The sequence below is a fragment of the Pantherophis guttatus genome, chromosome 1, assembly GCF_059756535.1.
Source record: "Pantherophis guttatus breed Tessera chromosome 1, ASM5975653v1, whole genome shotgun sequence".
Lineage (NCBI taxonomy): Eukaryota > Metazoa > Chordata > Lepidosauria > Squamata > Colubridae > Pantherophis > Pantherophis guttatus.
The window spans coordinates 118,493,752-118,507,327 of NC_142063.1; the positions used below are offsets into that span (position 1 = coordinate 118,493,752).

General features: G+C 40.1%; 1 protein-coding gene across 4 annotated transcripts; it reads right to left on the reverse strand.

Moving 5' to 3' along the window:
- LOC117675286 (dnaJ homolog subfamily B member 6-like) lies at positions 1 to 13,171 on the reverse strand. 4 transcript variants are annotated; one of them, XM_034433775.3, is made up of 9 exons: positions 13,074 to 13,171; positions 11,088 to 11,179; positions 10,273 to 10,382; positions 9,782 to 9,841; positions 8,826 to 8,939; positions 4,982 to 5,086; positions 2,896 to 2,998; positions 1,697 to 1,767; positions 1 to 566 (listed from the first exon to the last, which is right to left on the reverse strand). In XM_034433775.3, the coding sequence occupies exons 2-9, from the start codon at positions 11,150 to 11,152 to the stop codon at positions 55 to 57; spliced, it is 1,140 nt and encodes a 379-aa protein (XP_034289666.1). In that variant the 5' UTR covers positions 11,153 to 11,179; positions 13,074 to 13,171; the 3' UTR covers positions 1 to 54. The 4 variants fall into 4 exon arrangements, with proteins under 4 accessions (XP_034289666.1, XP_087737745.1, XP_087737744.1 ...); XM_087881619.1 differs by having other exon boundaries at positions 4,982 to 5,083; positions 13,074 to 13,166; XM_087881618.1 differs by having other exon boundaries at positions 2,896 to 3,058; positions 4,982 to 5,083; positions 13,074 to 13,166.
- Positions 13,172 to 13,576: the final 405 nt, after the last annotated feature.

The window sequence follows — 13,576 nt, forward strand, 5'->3', positions numbered from 1 at the left end:
GCCAGATTGTTACCTTTAATGGACATAGGTTGTTCCCCTCCTGCATTCTTGAATTCAGAGAATGGCGCACATGATTGATTCCCTCTCTCTGCGGGAAGGAACAATTTCAGGAAAGACATACTGCACGTCATTAGAGGCAGCGCGGTCTTTCACTGTTGGGCTCTTTGGTACCTCAACAATGATCTCTACTTTTGGCACTTCAGGTGGCTTGTGTTTCCTCTGTTTCTCAATGTTGTCTCCTGCACCTGGACTCTTGGCTCTGATGGCCAATGGAGCAGATGCCACTTCTTCACTGGGTCCCAGAGTTCTTGTGTGTGGTCGCCGAGTGGTACTCCGTCTCTTCTTGGAGCCCTGGGAAAGTGCTAAGTACTGCCCCACATTCTCCATTTCAGACAGACTATAGGCCATGGCCCGATGCAATTGTTTGTCTTCGTTGCTAGGGTAGGCATAAGAGAAGTCAGCACTCTGCGATCGTGGTAGAGCCCAGATGTCTGCTGCAGAGCTCAAGACCTCAGGTTGCTCCTGCTGGATAGGTTCAATTGTGGCTGTCAAGTTGCTGCTGGGATCTGAAAGAAAGAAAGGGGTGCAAAGAACAACATGCCTTCATATTCCCTTCAATTTTACTCTATGTGGCTCAGGAAGCCTTTCCCCCCCCCAACACTGACTCCACATTACAGTATTAAATGGGAAAAAAGGATTTCCTGAGCCATATGGGGTTGCAGAAATAGCATTTGTATAAAAATGTGAAAGATTGAGATTCCTTTTCCTAGCCTGTCCATCTACTCTATAATCATAATCATAAGTTTATTTGTCAAGCATATATAAAATAACAGGTAAAAGTATAAACATAATTTACATATAACATATAAGCTTAATAAATAAATAATAAAATAATTTGAATACATGAAAAGAGTAAAAAAGAATATTAGGACAGGGACAGTAGGCACGCTGGTGCACTTATGCACGCCCCTTACAGACCTCTTAGGAATGGGGTGAGGTCAACAGTAGACAGTTTAAGGTTAAAGTTTTAGGGGTTTGGGGAAGAAACTAGAGTCAGGTAGTTTGGCTGAACAACATTGAAGGCTGACCTACCTTGCAAATAAATATATTATTCAGAGCTGGATAGGAACAGAAACTAGGGACTCTCTCTTCCCACAAGAAGCCAGGTGTGAAAAATCCTAAACCCTGTCTTTAGAACAAGTGGGAAGGATACACCTCCCGTCACAGGATGTCCTGATGCTGGTGCAAGAAAGAAATGTATAAAGGAAAGCTGGCTCATGGCAGTCTAATCCAGAAATGTGTAACCTATGGTTTTCAAGTCTGTTGGACTTCAACATTTCCTACTCTTCCAGTATGTGGGGGAAATATGAGGAATGAGCCGTGTGTGTGTGTGTATGCAGATTCAGGCAGGGATATGAAAATGTGACAAATAATATGATCCAGAGAGAGAAAGGCAGGAGAACATGGACCCCCATGGAGCCCCAGGAGATTAGAATGTGGCCCACTTCTAGTCTAGTGCTTGCATAGGTGCCACTGGATAATGAGGTGACGTACTCTCTTGTCTCCACAAATTTCCTTGACTGGAGTGAGTTATGTAACTTCATTTCCTCTGTTGCAAGTATTTGAGCCAAAACCCTTTCATCTTCCCTCCTAGTACATATATATTCCATGGTTTTCTCCAGATCAGATATCTTACCTTGTACTTCTTCCACTTTGAGCAAACCATTCTCATCGATTTCTACTTTTTCCTGTCCATGCTCAAGAATCCTGCAAAACAGCCCAGTTTCCTCTTTTGTAGGAACTAAAACGTCAGCCCCAGAATATTTGGGCCAATTAGCACAAGCTTTCCCCCCTCCCCCCGGGTCTGTCCCTGAAAGGAGCAATATTGGTGATTTCATCTGTAGCTTTCTCCATCTAAGAACTATCAGCCAATACATCACATTCTTCAGAAGTGTTCAGCTTATTAGTTTGACTTGGCTATAGTAATTGGCCCAGTGTATATGGCTTTAATATATTCATGATCACATATAAATAGGTTTTAATTCCTGTCTATAGCTTACATCTATATAAAATGTCCAAGAATTGATGGATAAACTTTAATCTAAACAAATAATTTGACCATGGGAAAAGAATATAATAAATAGTAAAGTTCTATGCATCTGTTCCTGAAGAACATGAAAATGAGCAAGGATAAAACTAAACATCTGAAGGCCTCCTTTTGGCCATGAACAGATAAACATCCAGAAATCTTCAAACAAACTAAAAGAAGATAAGTTGCAGTGGGAGAGAATGTTCATTTACAAAAGCTTCCTGGATAACTTCATTTTTTTTTACAAAAAATATAATTTTAAAAAAGATATGGGAATATGGCAGTGGTGGGTTTCAAAAATTTTTACTACTGGTTCTGTGGGTGTGGCGTGGTGGGCGTGGTGTGGCTTGGTGGGCATGGCTTGGTGGGCATGGCAGAGGAAGGATACTGTAAAATCTCCATTGCCTTCCCACTCCAGGGGAAGGATACTGCAAAAATCCCCATTTCCTCCCGATCAGCTGGGACTTGGGAGGCAGAGAATAGATGCGGGCAGAGCCAGTCAGAATTTTTACTACCGGTTCTCTGAACTACTCAAAATTTCCACTACTGGTTCTCCAGAATGGGTCAGAACCTGCTGAAACCCACAAAAGTAGTGATCTTTCGGAAGAAAGCAGCTTGAAGTTAAACAGTAGTATTAATGTCTTACCTGTGAGGAGGAAGTATTTTGGTGCTTCTAATCTCTATCATTATTACTACTACTATTTTTATTTTTTTTTTATTTTTTTGGAAAAGTTCCTTAGCTTTAGTGGAAATGATTGAGGGAACAAGCTATCCCAAGAATTACAGGGTCATCCTCATCACCTCACCTCTTGGTGGTTATCCGTTTGCCATTGACATATTTTGTAGAAGTGGAGATGGAGCGAAATCCTATTCCCAATTCAGCACCAGGGCCAAAAGTAGTATAGAAATCTAAAAAGGGAAAAAGAGGAGAAGGAGGAGGCGGCGGAGGAGGAAAGTGAACATCTATTGCTGAGGAGAGAGACAGAAACAGACAACGAGATAGAAGATATAGAATCACAGAATTGTCACGATGGCACCATAAACATCATCTAGTCCAGCCCTCTGCAAGGTGCAGGAAAACCAATTAAACCATCCAGCCCAGCCTCTTCTTAAAAAACTTCAGAGCTGGAGAACCTATGGCCTCCAAAGATAAACTGTTTCACTCTTATTACTAAAAATATTTTTAAATGAAATATACCTAAACAAAATGTAGATAGTTGCACTTTTTATTTGTTATTTCTGGTCCTAGCTTTTTGGGCCCTGGAAAATGTTTTTGTTTATCTTTTCTTTATGTACCTGAATATGGTCATTGTTAGGATATGATTTGAGCCTAACAAGTTGTCCAGGCAATATATGTGTTCTGTGACTTTAACATGAATATGTATTGTGTGACTTTAAAGTTTTCCTGCTGATTCATTGTAATGCTGAGTCATGCTGTAATTAGATAATCACTAGTTGTAAACGTATTTAAGAAAGGTACTGTAACGTATTCAGTTGATGATATGCTACCATAGTGTGTGGAGTTGCTACCATTGTGCTATCATTGTTGGATGGATCTGCTACCATCGTGGTTTGTGAACCAGAGTGAGTTTGTTATTCTAACCAACTACTGTTTGTGTGGTAAGAAGTATTTTGTATCACTGGACTGATTTAACTGGCAAAGACTTGGATTTATTTAAAGACTATGAGATTGTTTTTTCACTATAAAGTAAACTTTTGATAAACCAGTTTGCACATCTCTTATTCATTGCTCTCAGCAACGTTTCTCTGTGCTCTACACTCTGCTGGTTGGTAACACAACAACAATATCCTTAACAGTCATAATGACTCTGTTTGGTCTTTTCTGCAGGTTGAACATCCTAAATTTCCTCAGCTTATCCTCATTAGTCAACAGTTCCCTGGATCATCCTTGCTACCCTCCTCTGAACTTTCTCTTATCTGCTTAAATCTTCTGGAAATGTGGTGCCTAGAATCTCACACGGTTTTTCCATGTGTGTCTGAATAGAGTACCGAGGGGTAATGATTTTACCTGTCTTTGATATGATGCATCTTCTGATGTACTTCAGAACTATGTTAGCCCAACTAACAGACACTTCATATTTTTGATTCATGTTCAGCTTATTGTCGGTAATCATACCCAAGTTGTTAAATGTAGTGTTTCATAGCCATCCATCCTGTAGGTGTACCCTACATTTCCCCTCCTAAATGTAACACTTTACAGTTCTTTCTATTAAACGACATCTTACTTCTCTCAGCTCTGTCTTCCAACCTGTCCAGATTAGATTGCAATCTTGTTTTGTCATTTAGGGTGTTGCCCAAGCCTCTCACTTTTTTACTCTCCATAACCTGATTAATTCATCAATCCCTTCATCTAGGTCATTAATAAATATGTTGAATAATCCCCTAAGAGATAATAGAAGTTTTCCCAAGTCAATGAGAAATATATTTTGCTAAACGAGGAACAAGACAAAGAGGAATACAAATGTAATGGGGGAATTAGATTTATTTATTAATTTAATTTATTTGAGAAACTCAGGCATTTGAAAAATACGACAAGTCCCTAAGAGTAGATGGAGCCAGATCAAACTTTAAAAAAGCAGAAACTAGTTTTCAAAGTTATAATGTGGTTTCTCAGCCTTGACTCAGCATATTATATGAACCCAGCCATTGTGGTTTTGAAGTCATAGTTCGTGAATTAGTGTGATGTATAAACTCAATCAGCTATAAATTATCCCACAAACCATGTTGAGCAAACTCTACCTGGTGCAATATAAGAACCCATCCTCCAATGATGGGTTCTGAAAATTGTGCAATTATTATACACAACAACTGGGGCACAAAGACTATTCTGCTATTTGAGAAAGCAAGGGAAGGGGGAATGCAGAGCCTTACCTGTCTGGCCTGGAGCATTATAGGAGCAATAGGAGAAAGTAGCACTTCCTGGCATGGTCCAGGTAGATATTCCTCCAGGTACATCAGTATACGATGAAAAGTCTTCTAGAAAGAAAGAAAAAAAGAGATTAGTAAATTAAAGGTATCATGAGGACATGGTAGATGTGGTTGTTTCAAGCAGTAGATTTATACTATTGCTATGGCTGCTGTATTCCATCCAACTCGCAAAGATTCTGGGTGATATATAAATAATAGAAATTTATAATTATATTAAATAAGCTTGAACAGTTAATGTAAGTTGTTATTTATAAAATGCATCCTTCAATGAAGGTTTGAGGTTCAGATATGGACATTAAAAAGCCTACAGCTAAGGAGATCAAATACTGTACTCAAAGTAAATTAAGTTGTGATTAAGAATGCTGAAAGGGGAAAAAATAGGTTTCAGCTATTAGGTATCAGGTTTTTTGTATGCTAACTTTTTGGTTCCCACATGCCTCTTGAGGACTTTTTATTTAGAGGGAAAATACTCATAATAGACGATGTCAAAATTTAACAACCTTGAATCCAGAAGGTTGACTTTTGTAAGAGAGGTACTCCCATATTTGCAAGAACTGATCAAGGATATTTCCAGAAAGGTTCACTTTTTTCCAGCTCTTGACTATCTGGAACTATTGTATTTGGATGACATGTCGCTATCTGGATTCACACAAGCAGTAGATCCAAAAAGTTAATCAAACGGCCCAGCAGTTTGTCTGTTTTTAATTGAACTACAACTGCAGCATACAACTTCTAAAGAATGTTGGGCGTGTTCTGAAACACATATACAGTTTGTGCAAAGTAAACCCTACACAATTTGGCACAAATTGAGAAGTCACATTGGAAAAAAAAAATCCTCAGGGCTTGCAGTACTCGTTCTTTAGCACTTTCTTTAACAGATACATTGCATGAAAAGAGATTTCTGATAATAGAAAGTTAAACTTTAGTGGCCTACTAAACGAAAAACCTGGTTTTAAATTTACATACTAAAGGTGAGTACAGTTTCTAGGCAAGGCACCTTCGCTAAGCTTTTGTTGCTCAGCTATCATAGGGCAATGCCCAGTTGTTGCAAGAGTACATGAGATCACACTTCAAAGATCTTGTTTGCAGGTGCTATAACAATAGTTGCAACATACTTTGCAATACAATAAGCCTCTTTCTAACATTGGAATGTCTGTTAATTAAACGGAGACCTGACAGAACCCCAGATAAGGTTGGTTGTAAAAAATCTATTCAGGTGAGCTTCCATTTGGGAATGGCCCCAAACCATGACTATGTTCACACATGGTCTAGGTCCCTAAGAAATAAACTAGAATTTGGGTGAGTTCACACAACATGATTTACAAAATATTTCCTTGGATTCACAAAATATTACTTAATAAACTTTTGTGTGGTTTAGTGCAATACATAATGTCTATATATGGTATTCTATATCTAGCACTTGATACATTGGCAGCTGGAAATAATGTAGTTGTAATTTCCTGCACTTGGCACCGTTTGGATTTTTTTATTAGTAGCTGGCTGCAATAGAAAGTCGCTTATCTTTAACCTTATCATGTGTTTACCTTATGATTCTTGATGAACGTATCTTTTATTTTATGTACACTGAGAGCAGCATATGCACCAAGACAAATTCCTTGTGTGTCCAATCACGCTTGGCCAATAAAAATTCTATTCCATCTATTCTGTTTTTCATTAATGTGTAAACAACAACTTGTATTGTATTTTGATTATTAGTGCTACCTTCACTGTAACCTCTACAAAATAATAGGCTGTATCCAGGACCCCCTGAACTCTTCAGCTCATTTGATCCCTTCATTAAGTTTCAGAATGTTAATTGATGCTCACATATTTATTATATGAAAATAATTTAATAACTACTATTTTAACTAATAGAACTATGAATAACAACAGTGACAACAACAACCATGGATTTTGACAGCTTTGAGCAACCATGCTGTAATGAGAAATGTTCGTTGCTCCAATGGCTACATGTTTTTGGAATTGGCACTAAGACCTGTGTTGTAACGATACGAATCCCGGAGGTTTTGTTGCTCTTGTTCCTGCGTCTCTACTTGGAAAACAGCAGACAACCCCTCCCTTTCTTTATACAACAAGGGAAGCCATTCTTCTCCTGCCATTCTTCTGGCACCTTTTCCTGCAGTAGAGAAGAAGCAGGGATTTTTGCTCCTTTTCTTTTATTTAGGAAAAGAACATAACCGAAGGAGTAATGCCACTGCATTCTCTCCCATTTGATTTATCGTCATGTTTTAATCTGTGGTGAAATTCAATTTTTTTTTACTACCGGTTCTGTGGGTGTGGCTTGGTGGGCGTGGTGTGGTGTGGTGGGTGTGGCTTGGTGGGCATGGCAGGGGAAGGATACTGCAAAATCCCCATTCCCTCCCCACTCCTGGGAGAAGGGTATTGCAAAATCTCCATTTCCACCCCATTTTGGGGCCAGCCAGAGGTAGTATTTGCCAATTCTCCGAACTACTCAAAATTTCCGCTACCGGTTCTCCAGAATCTGTTAGAACCTGCTGGATTTCACCCCTGGTTTTAATGTTTTAAATAACTTTCTTGAGTCCCAGGCTGTAAATCACATGTAGCGGCTGGGCACTGTCCAAAAGTTTTTCTGAAGCAAAAGAATACCATCCCCCAGTTCTGTTCAGCAGAAAGATTTCCTGTTGTGTGATTAATTTTCATTAAAATTCCAACTTGTCTGTTGATTGTTATGTGCTTGAGTTCCGAGGCCAGCCGTAAATCTTTTTGTTGCCAGAGGCAAATGGCAAATTGGAGCTTCCCATTTTTTCCCCCCATATGCATAGGTAGACTGAATTGGTTGTTGATATGTTTATTATTCAATGGTTATATTTATACTCCATCTTTCTTTCAAGCTCAGGGCCCACACAACACTCTCTCCATTAATTTTTATGCCAACAGTAACCTTGGAAGATATGGTGCTGCAGGATCATGAGCTTCTTTGGCTATTATTTGGATTTTAAGCTACTGTAGATTTCTTTGAGGTTAGTCCAATGCTTCTTCAATGTGGCTTTTAAGTTCCAGGCTTCCTAGTCAGTATGACCATTGCTAAGAATTCTGGAAATTAAAATACACACATTTGGGTGACATCAAGGTTAAAGGAAGTATCGTCACCATACCACACTGGTTCTGCTTTAAAAATTGATGGCAAGGTAGCCTTCCCAACAGAATTTTGCCTTGAAGAAGTATAGGCTACGGGATACACATACAACAAATTCCCTTCCACCCACCCCGGCAACTGCTCATTTGAAGCTATTTTCTAATTAATGAGACTTGTTCTTGTACTTAGTATGTGACTATTTGTAACAACTTCTTAATTAGTAAGACATTTGCCTAATTAACTTCATTTTGCATGTCCACTTTTAAATCTCTTCCTTTGGTAAATATGGGGCATTGGGTGAAGAATGTTTAAAGTTTAGGATAAGTCTTGTTTGTTTAAGATAATCAAGGGCACTCATAACAAACTTGTGACATCAAAATGGCAAATATATAATGATGACATCACACAAATACTATATTTATCTACTTATGTCATGAAATCTAATACAAGTATCTAAGCAGTGGCATTTGCATGATAACATCATTATGCACAAGTTACCCATTACCTATATTCACTTGGATGCCTCTGGGCTGGTAGGGCTGGCCAAGACCTCACCAATGAAATTTTGAAGATCTGGTGCCCATCAACAATGACAATACTGAGCTAGAAATGCAATTTCCAAGACAGCCGGTTTCAATGTCACACCCCCTATGTAGTCGCTGTACCTACCAAGGATTTCAGTGAAGGGATCTTGTCCTTCAAAAAATTCTCTGAAGACCTCATCCGCATCTCGAAACGTGAACAGATCGGGGGTCCCTGTTGAGCTCGGGCATGCTCCCGTTCCTTGCAGAAAACAAATCAGATACCCGCCCATTATAAATTCCAACTTTCCCAAAGTAAGGAAAGGAAGGAGATGATTTGCTAAAGACAGCTGGGGCTGAGAATGATCCCTTTGCCCATAGCAGATTCCAAGCAGAGCCAGAATAAGCACAGAGGGAATTCTATGCTGAATTGGAGGATGGGAAGAAAAACCCTTAACTACAAAGGAGTGCATCTTTAGGATGCTGTAAAATAAGGGCATCACATGTGCCTGCACACACACACACACACACACAGGGGGCTGGGGGTGGAGAGAAACAAAGGGAGCAATTGTGGAAGTACTGATCAAATATTAAATTCCTCTTCATTTTTTATTTATTTTTTTTTTGCTTTAATTTATATGCCGCCCTTCTCCGGAGACTCAGGGCGGCTTACAATGCGTTAAGCAATAGCCTTCATACTTTTGTATATTTATACAAAGTCAGCTTATTGCCCCCACAATCTGGGTCCTCATTTCACCTACCTTTGAAAGGATGGAAGGCTGAGTCAACCTTGAGCCTGGTGAGATTTGAACTTGCATTTTGAACAGTTTGGCCTTTTTAACAGAGGAATGTTCATGAAACTATTCAAATTATATCTTGATAGAATAGAAACTGCCTGGATGCAAACATGGAATATCATGTACAGGATGGATATTGCCCTGCGGTGCTAAATGAACTCATATCTTTACAGGGTGGCATGGGGAAGACTAGGTTCCATTAGAGGCTAATTGTGTGACAAGCACCATGACTAATGCACAAAACACTTCAATATATGCACAGAGAATATGGCCTCTTTCCCATTATCATTCAGAATAGGATGCTTACCTGTACTTAGATTTAGAAGACCCTCAACTCCATAGAGGTCATAAAGGTCACGTTTATAATCTGGAACAAAGACAGTGGAAGGGGTCAAAATTCCTATTTTAAGCACATTCACCTTTCACTACACTGGTTGTACATTTCCATCTGAGTATCTAACCTTTCTACAACCCTTCAACACTGAGACCCAATGGCTGTAGTCAGAAGCTAACATTCAACATCATTTTTAGTTCCTTGATATTGCTTTCTGGTTCTTCCTTAGTAAGAGTCAAAGGGTAGACAGGAAACCTAAAGAAAACTCTGTGGGTATCTCAGGAGCAGGAAAATCAAAGGATGGGGGCTGCACAGCAAAATAATACATAATAAATGACAGTGTATGTGTAGATTATTGTGTCAAACAAGGAAGGAAAACTAGAAGCCATCCTAAAGTAAAGTAATTCAGAGAAGAGCTCTCTTGAAAACAAGATGGAGCACATAGAAGGTTCCTGATCTCTTACCATCTGACAACACCTCGTATGCTTCTGCTATCTCCTTGAATTTTCTTTCAGCATGTTCCTTGTTCCCTGGGTTCTTATCCGGGTGCCATTTCAGTGCATTTTTTCTGTACCTAGAACGTTCCAGGGAGAGAGAGCTGATTATGATAAACCATTTCATGTTAAGCCAACAGTGAGATCTCTGATCTCAGACAGTGTGATAACCATCAATTGACAGCCAAATAAATGAAATTTGAAAAGCATTTTGAAAGTGAGGTTGAAACATCTCCATTTTAATCTCAAAACACTTCCAAAAAATTCAAAGATACCTATTACACAGTTGAAATGGGTGCACAGTCAAACATTCAAAATGGGTGCATATCAGTGGTGGGTTGCCCCCGGTTCGCACTGGTTCTATAGAACCGGTAGTAAAACCGATGGGAGGCTCCGCCCACCAACCCTGACATCATCAAAACGCTTCTGTGCATGCGCAGAAGATTCTGTGCTTGTGCAGAAAAGCGCACGTGCATGCGAGCAAAGCAAGCACATGCGCGCAGCCCCGCTGCGAACCGGTATTAAAGGTAAGTAGAACCCACCCCTGGTGTATATTCAAGCTTTCAGTTCAGAATGTTAAGAAATGACAAGTTTCTGTACAGTCTTCTCCAAACTGGAACTCTCCCAAAGGTATTGAATTCCAACCACCTTCAACAAACACAGTACAAACAGTGATGTGTATTGGCTTTAAGTCATGAAAGCTGTAACTGTGCAACTCAACACAAATGGAAGGTAGTTTTAGCTTTACAGCTAGGCAAAAGGAGCTCTAAGCAAGGGCTACTTACGCTTTTTTAATATCATTTGAGGAGGCAGTTTGTGGGACGTTGAGTGCTTGGTAGTAATCCACCATGGTGTTATTTTTTTTCGGTGAGGCCGGCTGGAAATCAAGAGAGAAAATGAGTTGACTGTGATATGTACCATAGATTTACACTGCTGTCTGGCCGTTCATGTATACAAATATACACTTTTGCTCTAAATAAATAAGTCTCAGTACTGGGCAGTAGTGGGATTCAACATTTTTTACTACCGGTTCTGTGGGCCTGGCTTGGTGGGCGTGGCATGGCATGGCTTGGTGGGCATGGCAGGGGAAGGATACTGTAAAATCTCCATTCCCATCCCACTCCAGGGGAAGATTACTGCAAAATCCCCATTTCTTCCCGATCAGCTGGGACTCCAGAGGCAGAGAATACTACTACCGAACTACTCAAAATTTCCGCTACCGGTTCTCCAGAACTGGTCAGAACCTGCTGAATACCACCTCTGGTACTGGGAGACTATACCAAAAATATCAGTCCCTTTCTTGAGGAAGATGAAAGGGAAATTGAACTTGCAGAAGAACAGATAGCCGTCACCAGATGTAAAATAATTCTGCAGCAAAGACACTCAAGATATGGCACTACTTTTCTGTTGTGTGGGGAGCACTAAAGTGCTTCCAGGTTGAAAGGATTGAACAGTGACATCCCCGTTGTCTGGGGGTGCCCAGTTGGGGATTCCTTTCATGTCTCTGTTTAGTAGCCCACCAAAGTGGTAGTGGTACCCATCTACTTATTCATGGTCATCCGCTTTTGAACCGATGGATCAGCAGGAGTTAGAGCAAGTAACGGGAGCTCAAGTCTCTAAGTCTCTGCTGATTGTCAACCCAGCATCCTAACCACCTGAACCACCAGACTCCTTTTAGCTTAAAAATTAGGACAAGCACTAACTACTACAACCTTCTAGCCTTCTGTCCTGAAGCACTACACCACTATGTTCAGGCTCCACTAAGGGTGGAGAAAACATTTTGAATTTTAAAATGCTTAGTTTTGAGTTTGAAACACTTACTTTGAGTACAAAACAAATTACTTTCACCATTCTGCAAGTGTTCTTAGTTTGTAAGAAACCCCATTTTGAATTAAAAACAACGGTCAGAAAGTCCATTGCAAACTCATGAGACCTGGAAGAAAGCTGCCACCTTTTGCAAAGTAGGGGAAATATAGTTGCTGATCTCCATACTCTATTTTGCTGGTAGTAGTCATGTAGCACATGTAGTCATGTAGCACATGTCTATCCTACCTCTGTCACACATCGTCCATAATAATAATTCGTGCACCAAAGGAAGCTGTCTCACACTGAATCAGGTTGATTCATCTAATGCTGTATTATGAACACTGACTGGTTTGCAGGAATTTTTCCAGTCCCACCTGGAAATACTGAGGACTGGCTCTGGGATTTTCTAATAAAACAGAAAATCTATCACTGAGCTAGAACAGCTGCCCTATAAGTTTACGCTAAAAGAACTGAGTTAAAGAGGGGGTAGGATATTGTATTACAATAGATTTAGAATCTCTGCAAAGTCAGCTAGGAGTTCTTAGAAATTAATGCACTGATTATACATATTCTTTTCTGTGAAGTAAATTTCATTGAAATCAGTGAGGTTTTCTTTTATATAAATGTATGCAAGCTGAGTTATAAAATATCAAAGATATGGCTTGCAGATCTGTACAATTCACAAATATCTGGATTTGCTAGCCACAGCCATCCATCACAGCACTGCTAAATATAAGGTGAAATAATGCAGTCGTTAAGAATCAAACCAAACCAAAACTTCCTTTTCCACTCTGTCTTCTAATGTCTCTAATTCTTACTTTTTTTCCATTTATTGACCTGGATATTTAAGCCATGGCTTAAAAATGGTTGAACCTGTTTCTCTAGACACCCATATTCAATGTATTTATTGTTTCAGAAGAACAAGAACAAATGAAACCATGCCATACGTGTTGGGCTCTTCATACCTGTAAAGGCCTCTGTTTCTGCCTCTTGACTGCCTTGAATACAGGAAAGGACAGTGGGAACCCTCCATCATCCTTTTACCTTTATCCTCTTTTGACCAGCAGGTGCTGCAGCCAATGGCAAGCTTGTGCAGATTATGATGTCAGGGGTGTAAGCCAGGGCTTCTGGTCATGGTCCAGGGAGATGGGAGTAGAGGAGGGATCTCCAGGCCAGCAAGTGCAGTTAACAAATCCCACAAAATGGTCTCATTATTCAAATTCATCCTGATATATCCATAGAAAATGGGGTCCCAACTTGAGGGAACCAATAGGCCAGGGGTGTCAAACTCAAGTCCCAGGGACCAGATCCGGTCCCCAGGATGCTTAGATCTAGCCCGCAGGGCCGCCCTGGAAACAGTAAAGGACTGGCCTGCAGTGCCTCTGTCAGCAAAAACAGAGCTTGGGAGGGCCATGAGCAACTTTTTCTCTGGCTGATGGTTGTAGGAGGCCGTCACAGCCGAAAAGGG